This window comes from Astatotilapia calliptera, chromosome 17 (assembly GCF_964374335.1).
Source record: "Astatotilapia calliptera chromosome 17, fAstCal68.1, whole genome shotgun sequence".
In the NCBI taxonomy this organism is placed as follows: Eukaryota; Metazoa; Chordata; class Actinopteri; order Cichliformes; family Cichlidae; genus Astatotilapia; species Astatotilapia calliptera.
This window is the reverse complement of record NC_137438.1, coordinates 7893327-7919782: the sequence shown is the minus strand read 5'-3', so window position 1 is coordinate 7919782 and position 26456 is coordinate 7893327. Positions and strand designations below refer to the sequence as shown.

The window sequence follows — 26456 nt, the reverse complement described above, 5'->3', positions numbered from 1 at the left end:
GTTCAAGGATATTTTTCGAAAGATAATTTCATTTTGGGTCTGATGATAATTTGGATTGTGCTTTCCTTTTTTGTTGTTTGCTTACTAGTGCTCTGAAATATGTTCTGATTCTGTAATCTGCTGTAGTTTCACATTGCACAAAGATGTAGTAAACCGAGGGTGCTAATTATCACGTAGTTGCCCATAACAGGTCATTTCCTTTGCACATCCAAATGCATTTCTGTGTTTGGTAAAAGATGGGAGGAATCTTTCGTCTTTTGCATTCTTGTTTTTTTAGTCATCAGCGACGCATCAGTTTTGCGTGAAAACACACATTTTTCCCCAGTGGCTATTTGAATACTTACAGTAACTCCAGCTTTGCTTTCCTCCCGTTGTTGTATACTCGTACTTTGCTTCCTGTTGAAATGTTATTTACTGCGTGAACCAGCAAAGCCAGAGAACATGCTAGTCTTGAAATATAGTCGGACCATTTCCACAGCAGTCCTAAGAACCTTCTGGCTCTGTCAGCAAATGACAAAAGAGGAACCTCCTTTTTGTCCAAAAAACATAAAACATCTGATAACACGGAAACATGTCTTCCATTTCATCTTAAATTAATTATAGCTAAGACAAGTTCAAGGTAAAAATTCTCTTTGATACTTGGCTCCATTAACATTTCTCTGAGGTTTAGTGCATTCCAGGAGTTGTTGCGCGATGAGGAGATTAAATGTACTGGTGTGTCTGATTTTGCTCAACCTGCCTGCTCTGATTGTAATGAACATGACGGATAACGTTAACAGATTCTGTGCAAACAGACAGAGTGTCTGGGTCTTTTCCTACACCAGTGTAGAAGTCATCGCTAAATTTATTGGGAACAATGTTTGGCTGTGAACTAATACACATTTGGTGTAATAGCAATTACTTATACCTGAAGGATTATCTATCTATCTCAAGGCCAATTCCCTGAATACGCTGATTGCGCTCAACTGTGGGTGTAAGTGCCTGTATATGGTCGATTAACTATAGTAAATGATGATAAATGTTACTGCATCCTCTTCTTTCAGTGAAACTTGGCTTGTTGATGCTGTTTAAAAGGTTTCATTCACAGGAAACTCGTATAGCTGCTATGTAAAATAGAATATCCATTGCTGTTCTTCTAGAATGATCAATTTTTATGTATGAAATTTATCCTATTACTTTATTTTTTTTATATTACTCTCTGTAATTAGGCACAGAGAGTGAAACATCCTTCGATCACCTGTGTAATCATGCATGTCACTTCAGACATCTACGATCTTATGATGAGTTCAATCATAACTGCTTCCGCAGCCCGCTGTGCTGCTTCAGATCCGTGTCTGCTTTCACCATTTTGATTATATAGCTGCACATTGTACCAGCCAGGTGTGCCTGAAGTATGAGGGCTTTCCTTCGTCTAAAGTAAGCCAAATTCCTCAGCTTGGAGAGAGAAAAAAGAGGCTTTCTTTTGTGCCACGTCCATCTGCGATCAGGAATGATGGGGAAGGGGAAAAAAAGAAGTCTGAGTGGGGGCAGGTGTTAAAGCTGGGCAAGTGTGGTGGTGGTTGGTGATCCTGGCTGGGGTGGGGAAAAAAGAAGAAGGAATGCGGGGCTTCTGGAATGTACTGGAATGTTTAGAGCAGTCGAGGATAATTGAGTGAATCTGGAACAAGAAAAGACAAACCCAGGTCCCGCAGTGGAAGAATGTGCTTCTGGGACGTCTGAAGAAACATTCCATCCATTCAGACAGCTTCACCGGGCCCAGAACCTTCCTTAGATGGCACCGTAGGGAATACAACTCCACCAGCCCACCTCCACCCATGCACCATTCCTTCTATACATACACATTTAACAGTGAGCTTCCTTTCAAATCCTTCTTTCCCTACATATCATACAACAAACTTCTCTTTTTATATATTTATAGTCTTTCCCTTTGAGTTATGTGTGCAGTATTTGTTTCAAGTCTGCCAAGATGAAAGCAGATACACGTCTCAAGAATATCAAGTTCAAGAATGAAGGTGTGCACACGTTTCCTTCATTTCGAAATGTATTTTGACCCAAGTTGGAATGGTGTGGGAATCAAATAGATATCTGCTACTCATCTGTCTTTATGTTCCCAGTTTTATCAAGATCCACACGCTATTCTTTTTGTAGTGAAGGTCTTTTGTGAAATGTATTTCTCAGGGATACAGTTATTTTTTCATTACCAAACTTAGTGTTGAGGTCAAGGAGATTCCTTACTTTGTTGGCAGCTCCTCTTCTGACATTACACTGTGGAGCTGTTTCACCTAAAATGTGAAGATGCGGGAATACTTATTATCAATCTGTCAGTGCAATCTCATCAGTGTTGTAAAGACGCTTGTTTTTCTTCATTCAAGGCATGATGATCAACTATTTATTGCTTTTTTATTGATGACAAGTAAAGTCAAGTAAAGTTTTGTGCTTTTAATATTTCTTCCTACATTTAAATTCCAAATTAAATGCTAAATGCTCTTTTTCAGTGCAACTAACTAACCTTCACTTTCTGCTTGTTCCTTTGATAAGCACCACCAAGAGGAGTCATAAAGTAGTTACTGCAGGTTTAATATAAATATCGATTTACCACAATGAGGATCATAATCAGAGGAAATAACACCACATACAGTGGTGAACAATGACAGCATTTCCATAATTCAGTAGTTCCTAGAACCAATTTTTACGGTAATAACTTGGAGTAATCGTTTTCTGCGTCTCACGTCACTGTTACACTGTTTCTTCTATGCGTTGAGGTTTATGTTTATGGACAGCTCTCTTAAGGTCCTGCCAGTCAGGTTGATGTTTGAACACTGTAAAACCTCTATTCTTTTGTTTTTCATTCTGTTTTAGATTTGCTGCTGTTCTTGGGATCATTATCCTTTGAATGACCCAATTTCAGGCAAACTTTAGCTGTCACATAGATGGCCTCACATTTGACTCTAGAATACTTTGTTATACAGAGGAGCTCATAGCCACCTTGGTGATTGCAAGGTGTCCAGGTCCAAATGAGCCATTCCTGTACTATAATGAACTTTAACATTTCACATGCTGACTGAGTCTGAGACGTGACTGTTGGATTTAGTTTTGTTATTTTTGTTTGTTTTCAGTTTCTCTGACCGTTGCGCTGTCTGACCTTGAAGTGAATTTTCCAGGATACCCACTTCCGAGAAAATTGCGGCATTGGCCTGAATGCTCCAAGCTAGCAAGCAGCCAGAACGTCTGCTTTTGTAGAGGCAGTCACCTCTGCTGATGGTCATCAAATCAAGTGCGAATCAAATTTGATTACCCTCATAATTACCCTGGAAGTATGGGACATAGTTTTTCACAGGACTGCATCCTGTGAAATGTCCCCCCACATAACTGTAATGTGTTATTAACAGGAACACCAACAAGCTAAAATGGTCTAAGTCAGGGGTGGGCAACTCCAGGCCTCGAGGGCCGGTGTCCCCGCAGGTTTTAGATGTGTCCTTGAACCAACACAGCTGATTTAAATGGCTAAATTAGCTCCTCAACATGTCCTGAAGTTCTCCAGAAGCCTGGTAACGAACTAATCATGTGATTCAGGTGTGTTGACCCAAGGTGAGATCTAAAACCTGCAGGACACCGGCCCTCGGGGCCTGGAATTGCCCACCCCTGGTCTAAGTATTCCATTTATTCATTTTATTATTTATTTATATTTTTATATTTCTATGGATGATGCACTGATCGCAGACCACTTTTAATTTCGTTGTACCTGTGACAAAGACAGTAAAGACATTCTGATTCTAATTGACCAGCCAACAGTCCACAGCATTATTTACAACCACATATGAAGGGAAATGTATGTCCTTCTATAACTGAAAAGCTACATCCGGGTAGTGTTTTGCATTTTCCTTGGCAAAAAAAAAATCTAACAAACCCTTTTTGTTTTGTTTTCTGATTTGTCCCTACAGAGATATGGAACCTGTATTTTTCCTTGTTAATGATTTGAATAGACTGTTAACTCGGGTTTTACTATCAGGTTTTGCTCTGTTGATCCAGTGGATAATTGATTGAGCCATAGGCTCATGGGGTCCTGGGCTGAGCGCCTGGCTGAGGGCTGACAGACTCAGGCTACACGTGATGGTCGGTGCGCGTCACCGAAGCGCTGTCGCTCGCCTGGAGACTGGAGCAGGGCTGACTGACACTGTGTGCAGCAGTAAATAAAGAATAAAAGCCCAACAAACTAACAGGGAACAAATAAGCAAGCTAGGAATTATCGAGTCAGCTGACTCTAGTATTTTTCTCTCTCATTCATTCGCCGAGTTGTCTCTCAGGGTGTTTTTTTTCTCCAGATTTGAACGTGCCAAGTAAAGGGAACGCAAAACATGGCTGGTTTGATGGCAGGTTTCGGTCATTACACCCACGCCGTCGTTCGGGGAATCCCTGTGTCCCTGGCCAAAGAAGCGCTGCGGAGCAGCCAGACGGAGGTGGACCTGGCCAAGGCGGTGAAGGAGCAAGAGGCTTACGTCGAGGTCCTGAGGACGAGGCTCGGGCTGGAGGTGGTCGAGCTCCCCGCGGACGAGTCGCTCCCGGACTGCGTGTTCGTGGAGGACGCGGCCGTGGTGTGCGGTGACACGGCGCTCATCACCAGACCCGGGGCTGAGAGCAGGAGAGGAGAGGTAGGGCAGTGTCAGCATGATTCAGTACGACGAAAATAAAGTTTGATGTGAAAGTGGAAAGGAAGGCGTCCTCCCGCCTCCTTTGTCCGCTGTGCTCACTTGGCATGCAATTAAGCTGCAGGAATAAGCAGCTGGATGCACTGGCATCAAGATATACAAGTGGGTGATGAGGGTCACAGCACGTAGGTGGGTTATAAACATATATTTTTATCAGTTAATAACATCAACGAAAACGTAAGCATGAGTCAGTTTCTAATTAACTTAAATAAAATCGGATGTGTAGTATTTAATTCATCCTTAAACAAGCTTGAATTCAGATTTTGAATTTTACAGCCTGGAAAAGAGCTGCACTATTCAAAGCTATACGTGAAACCAGCTGTATGTATACTAGGCAACACATATTAACCCAGTGCACTGTGCACCAGCCTTTAAACAGGAATTATGCTCATTACTTATATGAGGCAACGCCCATATTAAAGACAATGCTGCTTTTGTTTTTAACATAGCACACTACAAAAACTATATAAAAAAGTGACAGTTTAAAAAGAACTGAGATGCTGAATGTTCATGCACTTTTAGTATGTATTGCCAACTTTAACATCATATTGTTTCTGTGGTATGGAGAGCATTAATGTCAGAGCATCCTAGAAGCCAAGTAGCTCAGATTCTGGCTGATTAGGAGTCTGATGAGATGTCAAGAGGAAGAGCAAGGGGGAGGTGAATTTAGGACTCCACAGAAATGAATCAATCAATCCATTTTTTCTGAAACAAGACAACAGTATGAGTGCACTTGGTTGCCTAGTGAGGCTGGCTGAAATGTAGGGTGTGTGTGTTTATGTGTGTGTGAATGACAATGAGGGAAATGGTAGGATGGTTTCTGTGAAAGCCCCTGTCATTTCACATCAGAGTTACTTTGCTTGGCTCACTGGTGCTAATGGTCCCCGGCCTCACTGGCGGCGGGGATATTGATTGAAAAGCTCGGCGCTGCTACCTTCAACCACCACATTTCATTTATGTTGAGCGCACTGCCCATTATATTTGCGTGAACATGTTCCAAAGCTATCAGCGCACTTTCACTGTGATACTTTATAACCTTTAAATGTGATTTTTTTTTTTTTTCTTCTAGATTTCATACACAAAATTGCAGCGGTTTGGTGTCCAGCCTGTGTTCAGCTCATGGGAAAGTTTCATTAATTAAAAGAAAAAAGCAAAAAATTTTGGAAACTTCTCAGATATAAGAACATAAATGTTTGCAAAACAGCCACAGATGGATTCTAATGAGTAAATGACTCCTGTCTTGGGTGGAATTATAAATGACTTTGCTGAACTGGATACTTATATTCGTAATGAGATATAATTTTCAGCGCAAATGACACATCATTATGATTGTGCGAGTTAAAGCCCCGTGGGCCGTAGGATACGCTGTGAAAAATCAACAAATGGCTTTCCACACTAAAGGGAGCAGAAAAGCTTTTGTTCCACAGTTAATGTTATGTGGCAGCTTGGCAGTGAGTGATAAAGGAATGTTTCTGCTTGTTTATGTGTGCGTGCAGAGATGAGAAGCTTTTCTGTGTAATGTCATTTTGGGACTTTATATATACATGGAGCTGAACAACCGTTCCCAGTGTAATGCTCTGTTTTTAACACAGCTATAGGGTTTTAAAAAATGGACAAAATGCTCTGCTCCTTGTATCTCCTGCACACGTATCACCAAAACATGTGTCATCAGCTTGTTTTCCTGCCTTTCATTCAAACACAGTCCGGTTTTCTTCACGCTCTTATCAAAGTCAATGCTTACAGAGCTCGACTACAACATATTCATGTCTCTCCTTACCAATTATTGCTGATAATTTGCTCAGACGAGACAAGGGTTTATTGATTTTTACTTATTGAAGATGTATGAAGGAAGGCTCAGTGCAGGTTTCAGGAAAAGCCTCGTCGCCGCTGGCGATTAAGAAAGTAAGCGAGCCTCTATCATTGATTCTTTTGAAATAACCAATCAATCAATCAAAGCTTTATTCGCCACATGCAGGTTGCCCTGCAGTGAAATGGGACCCCCCCCGGGGGTACACGTCCTTTGGATTGTCGAGGGAAAGCAAAACTTTGTTCCAAATGTAAAGTGTGTTGATCAAGCGCTTTAGAGAGCTCGTGTGAAATGACGTGAGGAAATTAATGTGGGAATTCAAAGGTGTCACTTGCTGTGTTGTTATTATTTTAGTCTTGGTTATTGGTTTCTGGTCCATTAGATCTGCATCAAGTTTCATTTGCTCATGTTATTGCAATCCTCTTGTCACTACATGGCAGATTAACAAGTTGGTTTGTGTTATCTGACTTTTCCTCTCTGTTTTTCAGGATACTTTTTTTTGCATTTGATCAAATGCATTGTAGATTTTAAAATTGTTCAGCTCTGTAATTTCTCAAAGATTGCTAGAATCTTTTCCATTAGGCTTTTGCTTAAAAGCTTTTCTATGAGGAGAAATGTTTGTCTAAATTGATTGCATTATTGGGTACTACAGCCTGGAGCTCTGTATAAACCACTCCAACAAAGAGCCGAAGCTATTTTTCCCCTGAATGCCGAGCATTAGTATGAATGCTTAACTGACAGAATTCACTGAAAGAGGAGCTGTGGATTGTCATATGACCTTTAATTTCTTGCTTATTATGAACCCATTTATGCGTCATAATGAAAATGGCTCTGTTTTTTTGGCTTTAGTTACTCCGTGAGGAGCTGGGATGCCAAACCGTTTGCGTATAATGCCGAACATTTTCGAAAAACAGAGATGGAAAATATTTACTCAAGGTCCCCAAGAACATACGTCTGAAATACAGTTTTCAGCTTTGAATGCATTTTGTTCCCAGAAAAGTAGTAATTATAAGATTTTGCTTTGACAGCTTGCGAGCTTCCCTTTTCAGATTGCAAACAGCCACCTTGTGCTGTGTTATTACGGCAAATTGGTTAGCTTTTCGAGGCCAGTGACAAACATGAGCAGAGCTTTGTATTAAGGATGACTTTCTCTTTGTGACAGATGTTTTTATCAGGTTTTTTTTGGTAATTTTTTGTCTGTTTCTGCTATTCATTGAGTCTTTTTTTTAACCATCATTCTTGTCGCTTCACCAGAGCTGTTGCATGTAAAGTCCCATGCCACCATGGCCCACTTGGCTCATGACTGGTGTTGACCGCTTGCGAGCTGAGGACTCACACAAAGTACTGACAGCACAGCAACAACAGGAAGTCTCACTGAGCTGTGCTCTGCATGCAAAGAATGAATAACAATAAATAAGGAAAAGGAAAATACCCCCGTGATCCACTGACCACATTTCAGCCTATAATTTAATGACAAGTGAATCCAGCAGAAATGAGCGTGCTGCAGATGTGCTGTGGATGAGCCTGCATGATTGTGTTGTTGCTCCTCTCTTCAGAAGCTCTGACGCAGGTTTTGAACTGCTGGCGTCCTCGTGCCAATCAAAACTCGCATGTTTTCGCTTGCGTAAATACTTTATTGATCCTGCTTTCAGCAGCAGCTCAGGTTCATCTTTACATGGAGGACAGTTTTGCAAAGGATTTTTAAAGGGATTTTAAAGTACAAGCTTATTCAACTGAACTGAAGTTAACTTTTGGATAAAAAGGTCACAAGTTAGAAATATGTCTAGTTTGTCCCCCAAGTACAAGGTGTGATCAGTTCCATATTTGGGCTGGCTCACATTTTTTTTTTTTAAACACAGACAACAAACAACAGATAACTCATTTACAGCATAACAAAGTGTAAATAATCATGTGGGTTTAAAATTTTTTTATTTGGTTGATTGATGGCTGCTGGAGCAAAGCGTGGCTTTTCCTGCATTTTGGGACTAAAGGCCGGCATCCAGAAAGCAGAAACTGACTGCGTAAAGGGTGTGAGTCAAACCAGCCAGCCACTCAATGTGATAGAGTGAGTTTGTGTTTCTTAGAGATAAGTAACAGTGATAACAAAATTAGGTCAAAGAGAAGTCAAAAGGGCAATAAAATCAGGTCGATGTGGAAATAAGAAAAGTTCTTTAACAGTTCAAAAAAAGAAATACCTGATACAAAATGTTCCTCTTTGGGGGTTCTGTCTTGTGTATGCACATATGTGATTTCATTGAGGGTACCAAAGAAAGCGTATATGTGTACCAACTTTTGTGCTGTGACCCAGACCGAACAGCAGCTGAAGAGTCAGTGGCTAGAAGCTGGAAGGAGAGGGACATGACGGCCTTAAACTTCCCATTCATGTTACAGACGTGCCCCCAACTGTCGATGAGGAGTTCTGCTGTAACATCCTGAGTTGTCCAAGTGAGACGTTCCCACTGGAATTGAGTAGCACACAGTGGACTGCTCTTTTAACTCTCTGGGGAGATCCAGGACGCATCACGGACACAAAAGTACAAATGAGACCTGAGGCTAAAAAAAAAAAAAAAAAGAGGAAAAAAGGCTCCCCAGATCAATATAATATAAAAATGTTTCTATGATTTTTATGCTCGTTCTCATTATTGCCAGTTTTTTCTTTTACATTTATCCCAAACATGTTGGTCAGGGTATAAAAAATGTCTTCATTTGACCCTTGCTGTAAGAAAACCACACTACCAAACAGAATCTTATCATTTAGTCTCCACTCTCACTGTGGCCACAGCCTCGCATTGGCCTCTGAAACAGGCAGCTGTTGGACATGGCACAACAAAATTAGTTTTCCTAACTGGGTTCATTCTCTGTGACAGAGTGCAGAGCAATCACAGTCAACCTGCTGCTCTTCACATTCAGTCCAGCCCGTTAGTGCACATTAGAAAAAATGGTTCCTTTGCCCTTGGTGATCTGCTGTCTGGCCACAAAGATGCCAAAGTTGAACATGTGACATGGATTGTGTGTAAAAATGTTGTTTCGAGTCAAGATATGTTTTTTCTTTTTTTTTCTTTTTTTAGATTTAAATATTGCTTTTTGTCTGTTTTCAAGCTGGAGATGAAAGTGCAATTTCACGGCAGAACAGTTCTAAAATTATACTGTAACCTCTAATCTGCTCGAACCATAACCTCCGTTTCATCACTTCGCCTGCTGCCGAGCGAGCAGGTTGTTCAGACTTTCATAATTACGGCACAAGCACGGAAATGTGGCATTTCTGCCTGTGAGAACCCAAAGGTAGATAAAATTCGGGTTGTAACTTTTGCTCGAGAATTAGCCAGCCGTAACAGTGTTGCTTCAGCAGACTCGTGGTTTTCAAGCGTCTCACTCTGGGATTGCTTCCTCTCGTAGGGTAGATGGAGATGCTCTTCAATCCTTGGGAGTGACGCCTTGGTGGATAGAAGGTGTTTTCACAGTAGTGATTTCTGCTGAACTTTTGAACTGCGCCGTATAATTGTCGCCCCAGTAACTACAGACAGCTGACTTTTTTTTTTTTTTTTTTTCGTATTCTTACCTGGAGCATCAGGTTGTGCTGGCAGCCTCTGAGTCTGACAGCAAAGTCGAGTTTAATTGCCTAGAAAGAAAATCCCTTCTCTGATCCTCGACCCTCACTTTTTGCTCAGGCAAAAAAAAAAGACCTTAACTTGCAGCAGCTAAGCAGGCAGGCGTGCGGGATTTAGTTTTATCAAGTAGAATTCAAAGCTTCAGTGAGGTAATTACTGAACTCCTCCTCTGACACTGATGTTTTAAGTGTGGCCCCTAAATATTTAGAGTGTGCTACTTGAGACCTACTGTATCTTGTAATAGCACACGGCTTAAAGGGCGACTGCAAGTTGCCTGGAAAATAGCAATCATTTAAAAAGTGCTAAAAATCTGTCATAACTGAGTGTACAAGACTTGGATGTCTCCAGGTGTGGAGACAGGATGGAAAATCCTGCTCCACAGACACAATATTTAGGTCATGTTTTTATAGACGTAATATTTAGGTTCAGTCCACGTAGTTTATGCTTCCACGTGGGCCCCCTTTTCCGGTCATGCTTCGTGTAGCTACCCCCACAAGCGAACACCAGACAGCACATGAGCCTTGTTTTGACTAGACGGCCTTTTGCAGATGCCGATTCCTCGCTGCCCTCCCCTGCTCTTATACGACTTCCCTAACAGAACCGAACTGGCTTCCTTTGCGGAGACTTAACATCCGAGTGCGAACGTCGGAGAAGGGCGAGACATCTGAAATCCACCAGCAGCGTGTGGGACGGGGTCTACGTGCATTCCCCAACTGTCTGTAACATTCCTACCGCATTTAACTTGCCCTTCCTCCCGCTGTTTGCCTGTCTGATTTCCTCGTCTGGATCTTTCATTCGTAACATCTTGGTGCCGCTGCTTTCTCCCATCCTCATTCATTCTTGAGACCGTCAAAGCATTAGCTGTACAGTCTCGCTCACATAATTGCCTACATTTATATTAATGGACTAACTGTTGTGTTAAATCACCCACTTAGTAATGTAGCTTGTTCGCCACTCAAAAACTATAAGTCTCCTTTTGACTGACTTGTATAGGATGTGTAGAAAGTGCTATAAATGTTTCCCTCGCTGACTTGAAATGAAAATACACACATTTTACTAGATAAAATAAGTTAATTTGTAAAGGTGTAGTAAATCAAATCAAACCACACCGAACGTTAAGTGATCCACCTCTTTAGTTTTCTGCATGGGTCAGCCAGCACGTGCCGGGGCTTTGCCTCTCATGTGGGTTGTGCAAAGATGGAAGTGGGTGAACAGCCTAGACAACCCTCCCCAATAATCTTGGACCACGCCCACTTTTAGCCCCAGGTTCACCCACCGCAACCCCTCCAACTCAGCATCAGCGCGGCAGCCTGGGAGACAGATGTGGGAGACTCGTGAACAGGAACTCCTCTCAGCCTCGCGGGATGACCCGGTCACACTCGGCCGTCACCGTGGGTGTGCGAATGTCTGGTTTGGTATGTGAGACCAAGCAGTGGAAGACATAGGAAGTAGGCCAGGCATAGACAGCCTTGCTGAGGTCAGAAAGGGTGCAGAATAAGTAAAGAAAAAAAGTTGTCCTTTTTTTCACTTGAAGTTTTGGTAATGTGAGAAAGGCCCATTTAGTTTAGAAAAATGATGTGCTGTGTAGTTTTCTCCTTACTTTTGAACATTTTTCTACTTTTGTCTACTTTCTGATCTCGGATCCATCAGACTACAAATTCAGAGTAAAGTAATACTAAGTGGAGATTGATACATATTTTCACTTTTCAGTGGGCAAAGAATTTTTCATTCTAATTTAATAATTTACATTTCCTTTAAAAATGTCCTTGCTCTTGCAGTCTTAGCAATGTTTCTCTTGTGATTTGAAATATTTGCTTTAAGCTTTGAGCTGGTGCATTGCCGTTTTTACCACATCTAAAGGGAAGTTTCACTGACCTTTGATTCCAGGAGTGCCAATGAAAGTAAATATGTAAGCTCACAATCCCTCTTAGCACCTGTACTTCAAGACTTTACCATTTATAAGTGGAGCAATGCTGGCTTTTGGGGATTTGTACTCTGAGGCATGCATTAATATGGAAAAAGTGTTAAAGTGATGTGAATTCACTGACCATGTATTAGTTACACATTGCTAATATTGGGTTAGCTGCCATTTTTGCTTTCTGAACTGTCTTAATTCATCAGTGCATCGATTACAAAGGTGCTGGAAACATTGAGAGATGATGTGACTCTCCTGTTCTATCACATCCCAAAGGTGCTCTGTCCAAGTCAGATATGGAGACTGTGGAGGCCATTTAGATACACAGAACAATTTGGCATGTTCAAGAAATGTCATGCCGAATTCTGACCCTGTTGTCCGAATGTCACTGAAATCGAGACTCATGAGACCAGGCTATGTTTTTCCAGTCATCTATTGTCTCATTTTAGTGAGCCTGTGCAAGTTCTGTGTTCTCAGCTGATAGGGGTGACACCCCGTGTGATGTTCTGCTGCTGCAGCACACCTCCTTTAAGGTTTGACATGCTGTCCATTCAGAGATGCTCTGTGTGCTTTGGTTGTAGTGGGTGGTTATTTGAGGTTCTCTTGTCTTCTTATCAGCTTGAAGCTGTCTGGCTATTTTCCTCTGATCTCTGGCATCAATGAGGCCTTTTTAACTTAGTTGTGTAGGAAAATCCCAGCATGTCAACAGTTTTTTGAAATACTTAGATGAGCCTGTCTGACACAACAACCATTCCACATTCAAAGTTACGTAAATCCCCCTTCTTCCCCATTCTGACACTTAGTTTGAACTTCAGCGGGTCGTCTTGACCATGTCTATTTTTTTTGAAACACAACAAGCATCTCTAATACTGAAAACTCCAGTAAGCATTTATCTTGGTATCCCGTAATAAACTAAAAGCTGCTGATGACAAAATGTTTGCCTCTGCCACATTTTACTACAGTTAGTAAATCAAGCTGAAGTCAGAAGGCTAACTGAAATATATTAATGCTCATTTTATTATCTTTCTCTCTGCTTTCTCTCTCAATGTTTGACTTTTCACTCTCACACGTATCTTTTATTCTCAATCTTAAAAACAAAATACTCTGAGAGACACAAAGGGAATATCTCAAGCCTTCCAGGCTACAGCCTCTTGTCTGTCAGGCTATTTGACAGTTGTGTTTAAATGCCGAGTTTCCTCCGCTGTCACTAAACAACAACTTCATGCACTGGAGCTGACATTCAAAATGCAAACGGTTAAAGGTCATCTTCACTGAAACACCACGATATTCTGCATGAACATTTTTCTGGTCATTAACCTGTAAAACTAATAAAAAAAACATATGATGCTAAACTTTGTTGTTCTGCTATTAAAATCCTTCAAAGTCTTTTGCTTGGTGACTATGAGATGCTAGTTATAGTTTTGATATATTTATTTGAATAATTTTAGGACAGCCGGAGATTTACTGACCCTAGTTTGCTTCCTTTCTTTTTTTATGTGAAGACAAAAGTGATAAATTGAGGGTGAATAGCCAGCAATAGTGGTGAAACAATTGTTTACTGCTCTCTATGTTAGCATGCTAATAAGCATTAACACAGAGTGCTGCCCATCAGGCTGAATGGAGTCCACAGACTGCGTTTAACCAGATGAGAATGTTACAGACTGTCGGCCTGGAGCGGAAAAACTTTGGAAAGCTCCCCCTTTCCCGCCTACCTCTTTGGACACTATTATTTAAGTTTCTAAATTCAGATTTTCTCCTTCTTTGTTGCCTTAAAGGTGCAGGCTTCTCTCTTATATCTTCATATCGACTCTTTCCACTTTACCTCCAGGTAAACCTCTTTCCTTATGTAGAAAAATGGGGGTGTGGCTGTATGCACATAGTACGCAGATTGAGCCTATTGATTTAGAATAACTAACATGTGCATGTTGGTAAGAAGATAATCTGCTGGTGCCCACATGCCTTAAACCTGATATGGCATGCAAACAGACTTTTGGGGCGTTTTTGACACACTTATTAATAAATGAGGGTCAATATGAGGATTGTGTTTCTATACTGATTTTTGTCACCACCACAAGTGTTCAGACAAATCTGTTCCATGTGTTTGAAGAAAAATTGGTGGATATTCACTGCTATAAAGATTTACTCCTTCAGGACCATGAAAGTTTGCAGTTTCGAGGCAATCCAACCCAAAGTGGTGGATAAGTCAACAGAGCGACGGAATAAAATTGTCCACAAAGCTAAGCAGCTAGCATGCTTAGAACGTATGGCTTATACCTTCTCTGGTAAAGAACTTTCTGCTGTTGTCTCTTTATAATAACTGATCATTTGCTGAAGCTTTAACTGCTTTTATTTTTTCTGGATTTTAACATTCAGACAGATGACTCTGTGTTGATGAAAAGCGCGTTCAAAGTACCCCAAAAAGCTAAAAATGTGTCTCCACAGTGGGTTTACAGGTGTGACTCTGTCAAAATACTGCTCATATCCTGCATGTAATTATCACCAGGCGCTGACGTGATGCTGTTTTTTCCTCAGTTGGCAGTTTAAACCGACAAAACATTAAAGGAAGTCTGTATCAGGCTACTAACTTAAATAGACTTTTTTTTTTTCCAATGAGCTCATACGAGCTGAAATAATGTAATTCTGCACACAATCAGTAAGTGTTGTAAAAGCAAGGTTCATTATAGTGTTGATAGAACATGGTCGAAACTGTTTTGCTTTTGGCGCTTGGTTTCTGTTCGAAACAGTGCCTCGCTCCTGGCAACCTGGAGCCACATCAATAGTGAAGTAAGTGATGAAACATTGAACTCAACCAATTAAAAACAAAAGTAAATGAGGCACAAGTTGAAGCTTAACTTCAAGGATTTTGTAACTACTTTAATTTTTCCAAGTGCTACTGTAACTTTAGGCCTTCTGTGTCAATTCCACTGGAAGTACACACGGCACAAATTATTAACCCTTTTATTTCACGTGCTTGTGGTCACATCAGAAGATTAAGCGTAACCAAGCCCTTGATGGCAGCTTAAACTAGGTAAGCCTTTCACACTGTTGTTAGCAATTAACAATATAACTACTCTTTGTGCGGACCAAAAACAAAAAGGTGGCACTCACACAGAGCTGCATATGCTGCTTATGAATGTGTGTAGTCAATTCCACCCATAGAAAAGCACCTCCGCCTGCAGACACGTGTATTTAAGGCCATATTCCCCATCTTATCTTTTGTCTCTGATGTGAACAGCAGTCGTGTCGTGTAGATTTTGTGCTTCATTGCTGGATTGAGTCCTGGGTTTAGTTCTGTTTTCTACTTCGTTTTAGTTGAATATGCAAAGCCTCCAGAGCACTGCCCAGGCAAAAAATGTTTTTACATCTGCTCAGCTCTCAGATCACAGAGCCAATATTGTTTCAAAATTATCTTTCTGACGGGAACATGAAGCCATTTGTTTCTGCAGCACGTTCCAGTTTCCCCTTCATTCCTGTCATCATATCTCTCCTGTTGTCTCTTGTCTGCAAAATGTCCTTTTTCTTTTTTTCTTTTTTTTTTTTTCTTTTTTCCACAACAAACATGTATTACTGCTGGATACTTGTATGGAAGATCCACGACTGAACAGGAATGCATCTTTGCACTTGTTGAAATGTTCACTAATCATAAACTGATGATAATTATCACTCTGTCAATGATGAATGCTTCACGTGTCTTCGCTTAATTTTTGGTTCATCCATCACAGCCTGGAACAAATACTTCTGTCTCTGTATGAACTTCTCCTGCTCTCTGCCTCTTTGGAAAGGCCCACCCATTGGTCTTTGATGAAAGTGATATATCTCAGGCGCCCTTTTTCCTCCAGAGCCGCCCTCTCTGAGTTAGCACTTTTTTGGTCTCCATTATTTAGTCTGACTAATGCGGTTTGCAGAATACTTTTTAATTGTGCCGCCGTACAAGGCACACTAGAAATTGAATTTAACAGCGAGTGAATCTTGGCCGATGTAATGAGATAATCTCAGCATTTGAACAATATGTGGCCATGTTGCTGTGCCTTATTGTCATGTTTCTGAGTAGAATGATACCATCACCACTCCTATTCCCAAAAGAGGAATTGCATGACACTCCTCAATTGTGTGAGCAATTTAAAGTAAGTGGATGCCAAGCTAATGATGCAGTTAATTAGAGGATTCAAGAAGATGACATTCATTATGCACTGGATGCTTTCTGAGCAGAAATGCTGTCAGCCAATGAGTTCACGTGATTCCATTCCAACCATGAGACAATATCAAAATTCTGCTTAGAGCCACAGAGGTTTAGGGTGTCAGAATTAATTGGTAATAATTTATGTATTTCACAAACGATTTGCTTAAAGTAGATCTGCATTACCATTGGACTTCAGTTAGCTGAATCTGCTTTGGCCTTTCACTATGAGTGTTTGATCCTTTTTTGGTTGACATTACTGTACCATCCAAAAAGTCTTGCGTTACACCTTATTCCTTTGTATTTTGCTTCCAAGCTGCTATATCGGTGTAATTTTTGAAGTGGTCTTAAAAATATGGGGTTTTTTTTTTCTTTGGACTTTGGCTGTTTTTTCCCCCCTTATTTTCAGTCCAGTCTTGTATCTGAACAGTTTCAAGGGATCCTTTTAAATTGTTAAGTCACTGACCTATGAATCATTTAAACATAAACACCAATTTCATGGGATCGTGTCAAAGGTAAGACAGTATTACAGGCATAAAATAACATTATAGCACCAGCATTGTGATTCCCAAAGAGCTATTAGCTGTAAGGTAAAGTAAAGTAGGCATGGTGTGTAATTTGTCCTTAAAAAATCTGAAGAATCTGGACAAGTGGAGAACAAAAGAAGACGTGCCAGACATAAAGAAAAAACCTTGTGCATCTTCAGCAGATGAACAGCATCTGAAAGTCATGTTCTTAAGAAATGGATAAAAATCCAGCAAAGAGATGCATCTGGCCCTTCATTCAGTAAATCTATTATTCAAGAAAGCCATTTTTAATGAAAAGAAACAGGGTAAAGCCAGAGGAATGCCAAATTACACAAGAACGTAACTGGAAATCAACAGGTCTTGTGGAGTATTGAATCCAAATTGGGAAATTTTGGTTTAAATCATCACCAATATGTGCGGAGGAGGTCAGGAGAGAAATACATCAGCAAAGGTCTTTAGCCATCTGATTAACAACTTAATTTTTCAAGATGAAAATGATCTCAAGCTCAATGCCAATGCTGCAACATTATACGCCTTTCCCGTTTCTCTAGCAAAATATATAGAAATGAAGTGTGGTTCAAGGATTCTGCACAGTACTGCATAATATCAGGATGTCACATAGATATGCTGGAAAAATAAGACTGGTAGCACGCATCTTTTTCTTTTTGAATTGAGCTCTTCGCAATAACTGTGGCTAGGTGCTGCTAGTCCCGTTTCTTACATACTCAGGCCAGAAAGCTAGCACAGCAAAGAATCTAAATTACAGAAATGTTTCTTAAAGGAAAGGCCTCAGCTGATAATTAGAGTATAGGTTCACCTCCAGTTTCAGCTTCTTTCTTTAGTTAATCATATGCACAGTGCATTCCAGGTCATGTACTAGCTGTATAAAGGCTAGAGTGACTGAAGCAGACAGTAAATGCTGTTTCCTGCTTGGTGGTCTGCATGAATTCTTATTATTTGTCTTTATTCAAGTAAACATGATTATACCGTGTGCATTTATTCTCAGACAGAGGAGGTGATACGCTGGTGTCTGCCGAACACGGGTGAGTCAGGAGAGGGTAGAGGACATGATGGGTGAGATCGGCTGTTAACTCTCACACTGCGTGTTTGAGTTTTATCTATTCTTTGTGCTGCTATTATACATGCTGCATTTATCTGTGTTTTCTATCCTATAGATACTGATACATTAGTGGATGTTTATATTACAATTGTTAAAAATTCTAATAAAGTCCTCAAATGTGTAAGTCATCCATCCTGTTTCAAACACTTAAGAGTTTAAGTTTGCTCTTGCATGTAATTGAGAACAGATATCTCTAATACGGTCATACACACATAGCTCACGTCTGTGGATGTGGGCACTGAAGCGCCATCCAATTCTTATTCAAACCTTTTGTTTACAAGGGGCATCCAATCAGAAAAGTAATGAATTAAAAGTAGAAAAAAGTTTTTCTGATAATGGATAAACTGAAGGGTCATATCAGGTCCCAGTGTAAGGTAAACAAGGATGCAAAGTTCCTTTTCAAACCATGTAGTTTTCATTAACAAACCTTTCTACAGAAAAAATGTCTTAAAGAATAGAAATTTCCCACTTTAGAAAATGCCATTCATCCCTAGGTTTGAAAGAAGTACTCTGTAAAGCTCAATTTCTGGAGCACAAGTTTGATCGTAGTCCTGTGGCTCGGGGCTAAAAGCATGTCTGTACTCACCTTCATGTTCACTGGTTTACTAAACAGTCGCAGTCACTGTTTCTGCCAACACCTCTGATGTCATATTGCATTTATGTAATTGAAAATAGGAGTGCACAGACTTGAAGAAGATTTCTCAGCCAAAATAATCATTAACAGTTCTTAACTATGTATTTTCATAGATGCTTGATTTAACGTCTGGTAATGTCTGGCTGCAGTTTCTTTCTCCTTTTTTTGGACATGTTCACATACTGCACCTTTGTGTGTGAGAAATCTGTGTAATCTGTGCAAATTAGGTTAAGCAAGTAGTAGCAAGAGTGCTCCTATAGCGCACCTATGAGTTATATAGATAACCCATATACCACAAGGCTACGCAGAGGCCTACATGTGAACACCCCCTCCCAGTCTAAAAATAAACGAATGAATACTAGTAGCAAATCTGTCTCAGTTTAGTTAGCCTAGAGTTTACACCCAGTTGTAAACCGTCTGTATTTCGATTCATGAGGGTGCCTCTTGACCTTGACAAAGATACTGCGCCTACCTCCTCTAAAAGTGTTCTTGACTTGGCTAAATGGTTTTAGTTCTGTTTTTTAACCATGGAAATAATTCTGTCATCATCCACTTCAGCTGTCTTCTGTGATCTAGCCGACCTTTTGGTGTTGCTGAGCTGGCCGGTGCATTCCAGATTGTTAATTTGGCCACTCCTAAAGTTTTTGCTATGTTTACTTTGTTCGTCTCTTGTGCTAACATCTCTTCAGGCCTTATATTGTCAATTACAGTGAAAAGCTATAAAATACAAACACCTTCAGATATCATATCTGCTTCATTTGTCACAAGGGAACAATTGTCCATTTAGTTTTCAGCCTCTGACGATCGGAGAGCACGTATAAAAGTTAGTGCAAACTTTTGGTAAAGGCTTTGAATTAAAGCTGAAATCCTGCACTTTAATCGCTTAATGAATGTTTAAAATCCACCCTGATAGTGTAAAAGACAGAAATACTTCAATTGCGTCTTTTTCCAAACGATTATGGACCTAACTGTCTGTATATGCTTGTATTCACATGTGTGGCTGTAGCTCATGTGGCAGAGCAGGTCAGCCACTAACCAGAGGTTGGTGGTTCGATCCCAGGCTGCTCCAGTCTGCATGCCAAATATCCTTGGGCAAGATACTAACCCCATGTTGCTCTCTGATGCGTTCATCGGAGTGTGAATGTGTATGAATGGTAGATACTTAGCACTTAATACTCAGAAAAAAGTGCTTGTGTGAATGGGTGTAAATGTATTAGTTGTATAAAGCTTTGAGTGCTCAGAAAGAGTAGAAAAGCGCTATATAAGAACCAGTCCATTTACCACATGTGTATGATGGTGAGAATTTGTATGTGCGTGGTTGGTGTGGCGAGTGACGAGATGTGTGTTGCCTCTTCTGTCTGCCCTCAGCTGTCACAGTGTGGTGTGATGTCCGCTTTCAGTCAGTTCTCACGCCAAGGATCATACTGAAAACACACTCTTCTTCTATGTTACCCTTCACACACACAGCACTCGCAGCGGCAGCCAAACTGTGTCACTGCTGAAATGATTTGTCGAATAATCCAGACAGTTAGCAAATAATTGACTCATTAAATTATTTTTCTGCCAAACATTTTCTAATTGTCGGCTTCTCAAATCGGGGGAATCTTTCTTGTAGAATTGAAAATCTTGGAATACGATGGATTCTTGTTTATTTTTTATTTCATATTTAAAAAATGAAGGACATTTTTATTTCTTGCTACAATTATTAAACCTTACACTGTCAGATAAAGTGCTCTTTACATTTAGACCCCTTTCTGTTGTCAGGCTGGGCGGATGTTAATGACACAGCCTTTATTGCGTAGTCACACTGATTGTATCGCCTACTACAACAGCCACAGTTATGTGCAAGACAATACAACATGAAGTATTGTATGTTGTGAGTTTAACTGGTGTTCCTCCTAAAGTCTCTTATGTTAATTCTAGAAAGTAAACTCTTATCAGTCTGGTCTCAAGCACTGAAGTATGTGAGGTATTGTGTCACTGCATAAAACACCCAATTAACATCAAGAATAGTTTAAGTAGGGGTTGGAGCCAGCATCAATATATTTCACACGGGTCCTTAAGCAAGATCTAAAAATGTTTAAAAAAAAATGTTTAAAAGCAGTCAGTAAACAACTTCATCTCATAACTTTATGCTGGGGTCCGCCAAAGAGAAAACATATTATTAGATGCTGAAAAGATGAACGTGACTGGAAGGAGATTTTATGTGCACAGTAAAGTTTAGCAGTAACCCCCTGGTATATTGAATATTAGCTTGTTGTGAATGGGTCTGCACCTCATTGTTCTTTACGTAAAATCCGCATTAGCTGTCTCTCTGCTCACATAGGTCTGCCCACCTACTGTTATTTCTCAATAATCCCTGCAGATAGAAAAGAAAAGAGAAAAGAAAAGCACTACACGCTACATAGCTGGTTAGCTTCCTATGGGGCAGTGTGTGTGTGTGTGTGTGTGTGTACGCATGCTTGTGTGTGCAAGAGAAGGTGTTCAAGTTCAGAGCCGTGAAAATTGTTACATTTGGGCCACGGCATGGCCAGTGTTAGTTACATAAGACCCCCCTTTCCATTGTGCAACTGTGTTTATTTGGTTTTCCAGCAAATGCTTTGGTAAAGAGGTGAATCTCGTAGAGAGGCTCAGGAGGATACACAGGCCTCTGAGGTGGAGCAGATGAAGTATTTTGTTGGCACTGCACTTGGAAAAAAGACATCAACAGTGTTGGGAAATGCTCTGGGGACTGCATGGGGAGGTGCTGCATTTTCTTTCTTTTACATTCATGTAGAGAATGCTATGCTAGTGCTCCTATTGTGTATAATGTTTTCACTTTCCCTGTGGAAAGAATTTTCGAATTTCACTCCTGTGTCAATCTGTGGCCAAATACCTCACCTTTATCTGATCCTATATTGCCTCTGTTGGGTTCTTTTGAAGCTGCTGTATGTTTATACAGACTCCCTGTGCAGCCTGTGAATACCTACACCCTTGCACAATACTTGGATTATATGATGATAGACACAGTAAAAATGACAGCAGGCTGTGGTTCACCGCAGCTGATGCTCCTTAATTCATGCGTGCATTTTGGTGCGCATATAATTTGTATCTTAATGTTGTTACCAAGTATTAAATACAGCTGCCCTCAGCAAGCAGCAGGCATGTTTTGCCTTTTGAAATCACCTAGCAGCAAAATGCAGCTACAGGAAGTAAAAGTTGATTGACTCCAGGGTTTCAAAAACATCCTTTTTTTGTTGTTTTTAAATCTCTGCTGTGGCCCGCGTCCACCCTTGGCAGCCCGGAGAGGTCGGTGTTTAGCGCGAAGGGGAAATCGGCTCTGACAGAATGACAAGGTTCTCCGCTTCTTAGTGCTTACCATAAACTCATCTAATTGCTCTGAGGCTCCAAACCCACAATAAGAAGTCATCTGCTGGGGCCCACAGCAGTGGGAGGCTCCAGGAGACTTCCGGAAAACTGGGAAGAAAAAGCCTCACGCATGTCACACACACACACACACACACACACACACACACACACACACACTGAGCTTGTAAGTTTATCATTGACAAACAGAAACTTTTCCTCATGCAGCTCCTTGTACAGACCCACGTTTGCTATTGGCTAATTCTCTTCTCCTTTGCAGACTTTTGATGGGATAGACTTAAACATATGTATTTGCTTGTGTGTTTATGTGTGTGTGCCATCTTATCTGTGTCATTAGACCAGACACTGTGGGGGAGAAGTCACACCAGTCTGGCCGGTCTCTCTGCCTTACTGGAAACAGCCCTGGCAGGTGATCACAGATCAGGGGCTGCAGGGTCAGGAGGCAGACTGGGGAACTGGAATCCTGTTGGCCAGCAGAGGATGTTCATAGCAGCTGGTTATTCGACTGGATCAGCACATTAACCCTCCAGGAAGCATGATTGCCAGTATCAGCTTTAAAGGTCAGCAGCAATAATTGAGTGCCTGTGTGCTAGTGTGGCAGGGTGTCTTTTCTAAATTTGTAGTGATTTCCACAAGATAAAACCAAAAGATAACCACCAGTTCATCCAAAAGGTGTCAAAGTCTTATGTTCACATTCTCAAGAAGCAAAAATGAAAACTTTTACAAGATTGTACAAAAACTGTTTTGCATTTGGTTTCTTGACTACTGTAAATTTTTATATTACACGATATTACATGAAGGTCTTGATACCTTTAACCAGCTGTTAACTGGTAACTGGTCATGGCCACTTTAAATAGATAATTCAAGTCTCTGAATTGGACCCTCATTCTGTGCTGTTGGTCACTTTTATTGAAATAAGTTGACAAATAATTTAGTTTTCTGTGCTGCAGCAACAGATTGCCCAAACCTAATTCATTCCAATCCAGTCCAACTATTCTTAAAGCACTTTAAAAACACATATTAGACAAAAATAAATATGTCACGGCTGCGGCAGAGGTCGTGTGGTATGTGGGAGAAAAGGACCCAAAATGCAGGTACTGGCTTGATGCAAGTGAGGGTTTTATTTACAATAGGTGAAGCACAAACAAAAGCGAGGGTGGTAAGGACAGCACTAAGAAATGAACCTAAACTGGGAAAAACTAATAAACCTGGAACATGCAACATACAGGGAGAAACACAGAACAAACAGGGAGAAACACTGGATGAGGGCAGAGAGACGCGGAGAAACACCAACTAACGCAGACGAACCGACAACGAGCACAGGAAAACACACACTATAAGTACAGATGGAGGGGAATGAGGAATGGCAAAACAGGAGCGAGGCACAGCTGATCCTAATTGACATGACGAGACAAGAGACACAGACCTTCAAAGTAAAACAGGAAATATACGCAGACAGCGAACAGAGGAAACACATGGGACGGGATGACTCGACACTAAAGAGAGGGAGCACAAAACCAAAATCTAATTAGGAAAACCTTAACAGAATACATAACCAGAACACAAGATAAGAGTCATTAATACAACAGCCCTGAGTCAACAGACACAGGACCATGACAAAATAGCAATAAAACATGGAAGAATACAAATAAAAACATTAAATTTACAATAAATAAAAAGTCTAACAAAAAAGATTAAAAAGTAACTTAAAACTGACTAGAAGCTAACTCTGGTATTAATCTTGAAAGGACTGGAGAAAAGGTGTTTTTAATGGAAGAAAAAGTGCAGCCTGGGGCAACTTATTCCAGGCCACAACAGTAAAAGCTCACCCTCCTTTTTTTTCTAAGCTTTCCCCCCCACATCAGTAGCACTAGTTTCCCATGTTTAAATGGTACTTCTATGTAGTCTATGGAGGCTTTTTTGCCAACCAAAGTCACTTGCTAGCTGATAACGTCACACTCCACTCTGATCCAAATGTGGTCACTCTGTCTCCAGAAACAAACGACGGGAAAAAAGTGACGACATAAGGTCAAACTCAAATAGGCCAGGAGTCGACATTGAAGTGGTTAATCATGTCTTTCCATTTTACTTGAACAGTCTCTGCTCACATTTGAAAGCACCTGAATCAGAAACACGTAATTTACTTTTGACCATGTCCTTAAAAAATCACTTCAAAACAGTGAATTATTCAAACAGCTCATAAAGTGTTGATTAAATGATTTCCTACGGAGGAACTGAAAAGTCAGTGTTTACAGTCACGTTCCATTATTTTGCTCCAGTGATGTGCTGCTGTCTTTGTTGTTAAAAGGTATATATCACAGGCACGTCACACTCAGTCACTGTCCTAGTTAAAAAGCCTCGCAGGAGGATTTGTGATTGACTTGAAAGGTGGTGATTACTCAAAAAGCCTGAAGGCAAATAAGCTCGAGAAGAACTAATTTAGGTTTGTTGTGATCTTTTATGCATGTGGGTCGCCTTATCAGCGCATTCACAATTCTCAGCGGAGACCTAGCGGGGCTGATTGATAGCCAAGTAGCTCTAGTAATGTTTTGGTGACATCACAATGCCGTGTGTCATTACAGCAGAGCTATTAGGAAGATTCTGCCATCCTTTCCATGGTTCTAATTGGTCCATTTACCTTTAAGCATGCTCTGCTGCAAAGGTTGAGGCACATGGATAGCACCGGGTTGAATACATTTTAAATTACACTGCAGAAATAATCTTCATTCTAAAGCAAAGTCTGGTTGATGATTCCATGATAATTGCATAATATTGGCAGATGCATGACAGTAGTCATGCAAAAATTGAACTTTCATACGTAATAAAAGAGAGAGATTTTCTTTTTATGACTTGCTGCCGGCACCTGCTGCAGTCAGTCCCGAATATCAGACTTTAGCTCTGCTGCAAAATTGATTTATTTAAGATGGAACATTGAGAAATCTGTTCACAAACAGTTGTTGAAAGTCTTTTATCAGCCTATGCAGTGAAGTGTGATTTCAAGGGAGAAGAACATGTGATGGAGAGGAGCACACAAGGTCATGTTTTGCGTCTTGTTTGCCAGAGATAATGAGAACAAACCACCGTGAGAGGTTCACTCAGCAGTAGCAGCTGCAAAAATAGAAAAATGACTCAGGAGTACCTCGGTAGTTGTCTTCTAACCACCAGTCAGACAGAGGAGTGCAGCTCAACATACAAATAGAAGGAAACAACGTTATATTCAGACCTATATGTACTGTACAATATAGACTACATGTTCTCAGACATCTGAGGTCTGATTTGCCCTCCTTATTAGGATTTGGAACAGTTTTACCAGCTGTGACACGCAGCTAATGAAGCAGTTCCAGTATTTTAAAACCCATAGTGCTGTCATGTGAATGCTCAGTGTACTAACTCACTCATATCTGAACACACCCACATGATGGAGCTCAGCTGATACTGTATTTTTTTTATGGGGCGTTTTTGTAAAGAGTAACAAAAAGAGCACACACAGTTTGCTTGAATTCAAGTTGAAACACGTGATAGGATAGACCAGGGTAGGTTATCACACTTCCTACTGTTGCATGAATTGCTGATCATGGAACTATCCCCATAGTGCAACCTAGCTCAGAACAATCACCAAGTAGTTGTGTCTAAATACTTTGCAATCAGGAATTCCTCATACTGAACTTGGTATTATTTTAGCAATGCCCATTTGCCAAAATGTGAGCAAATATGAGCTGAAAATGAATGGGCTGCATTAGTGCCTGCAGGTTAGGATTGTGGGAACTGTAGTTTCAAACTTGAAGCTTACTCCCTTCAGTTGTTCTCATGCTGCATTATCATTGTTTGAATTTTACTATAGTCAAGAATGTCCTATCAATGTGGTGCTTATATATTTGTAACACTGACATTCTCATAGCTTATCCCCGTGAAACCAGTGTGACCGTATAGACACAAACCTAAAATAATGCAAAGCTGTGTCTGGAGGATGCAGGTGTGTCATTTTGTTTGAGGGAAGTTGTCACTGTCAGACTTTGAAAGCCAGTGGTGTAGACTACACAGACAGTCCTGACATAAGCAGTCTCAGGGGAAGTACTAAAAATGTGCTGAGCTCAAGACTGCGAGCCTTCGTCTTTACATGGTACTGGAGTCTTCTACACTTGCACAGACAGAATAATACACAAATGCGCTCAAAACCAGACAGACACACACAAACGATCAGATAAGAGACCAATCTCCAAAACAAACGTCCAAAGAACAGCACACACTTTCAAAAGCTTCTTCCAGTCACTGAAAAAACAAACCAGTACACACAGACATCCCTTCCAGACACACACAGGTTGATGTGTCCCAGCATGCACCAGGGAACGCTTTGTTTCCTCTTGGCTGAAATCTGCATGTACTGTCCAGCCATAACAGACTGCACAATTCCTCATCGTTACTGCTCTGGAATAGTATTGTTTGACCTATTAACCAAGAGCATCAGGTCAGCTGCTGCTTCCATCCTTATGTATGTATGTATGTTTGTGTGTGTGTGTGCGTGTGTGTGTGTGTTGTTACAATATGAACCTGAATACCAATTTATCTGATCAGTGGCTTCTATATATGTTCCTGTCA

General features: G+C 40.7%; 1 protein-coding gene across 3 annotated transcripts in view; it reads left to right on the top strand.

Annotated features, from left to right (window-relative positions):
• Positions 1 to 26456, top strand: part of ddah1 (dimethylarginine dimethylaminohydrolase 1) — an 85257-nt gene that overhangs the window by 2920 nt on the left and 55881 nt on the right. The window contains exons 1-2 of one of the 3 annotated variants that reach the window (XM_080291714.1): positions 4093 to 4186; positions 4323 to 4649. In XM_080291714.1, the coding sequence (XP_080147840.1) occupies positions 4356 to 4649 (294 nt within the window). In that variant the 5' untranslated portion in view covers positions 4093 to 4186; positions 4323 to 4355. Of the gene's footprint in view, positions 1 to 4092; positions 4650 to 26456 lie in introns of those variants that run through there. The other 2 variants (XM_026148137.2, XM_026148136.2) reach the window with 2 other exon arrangements.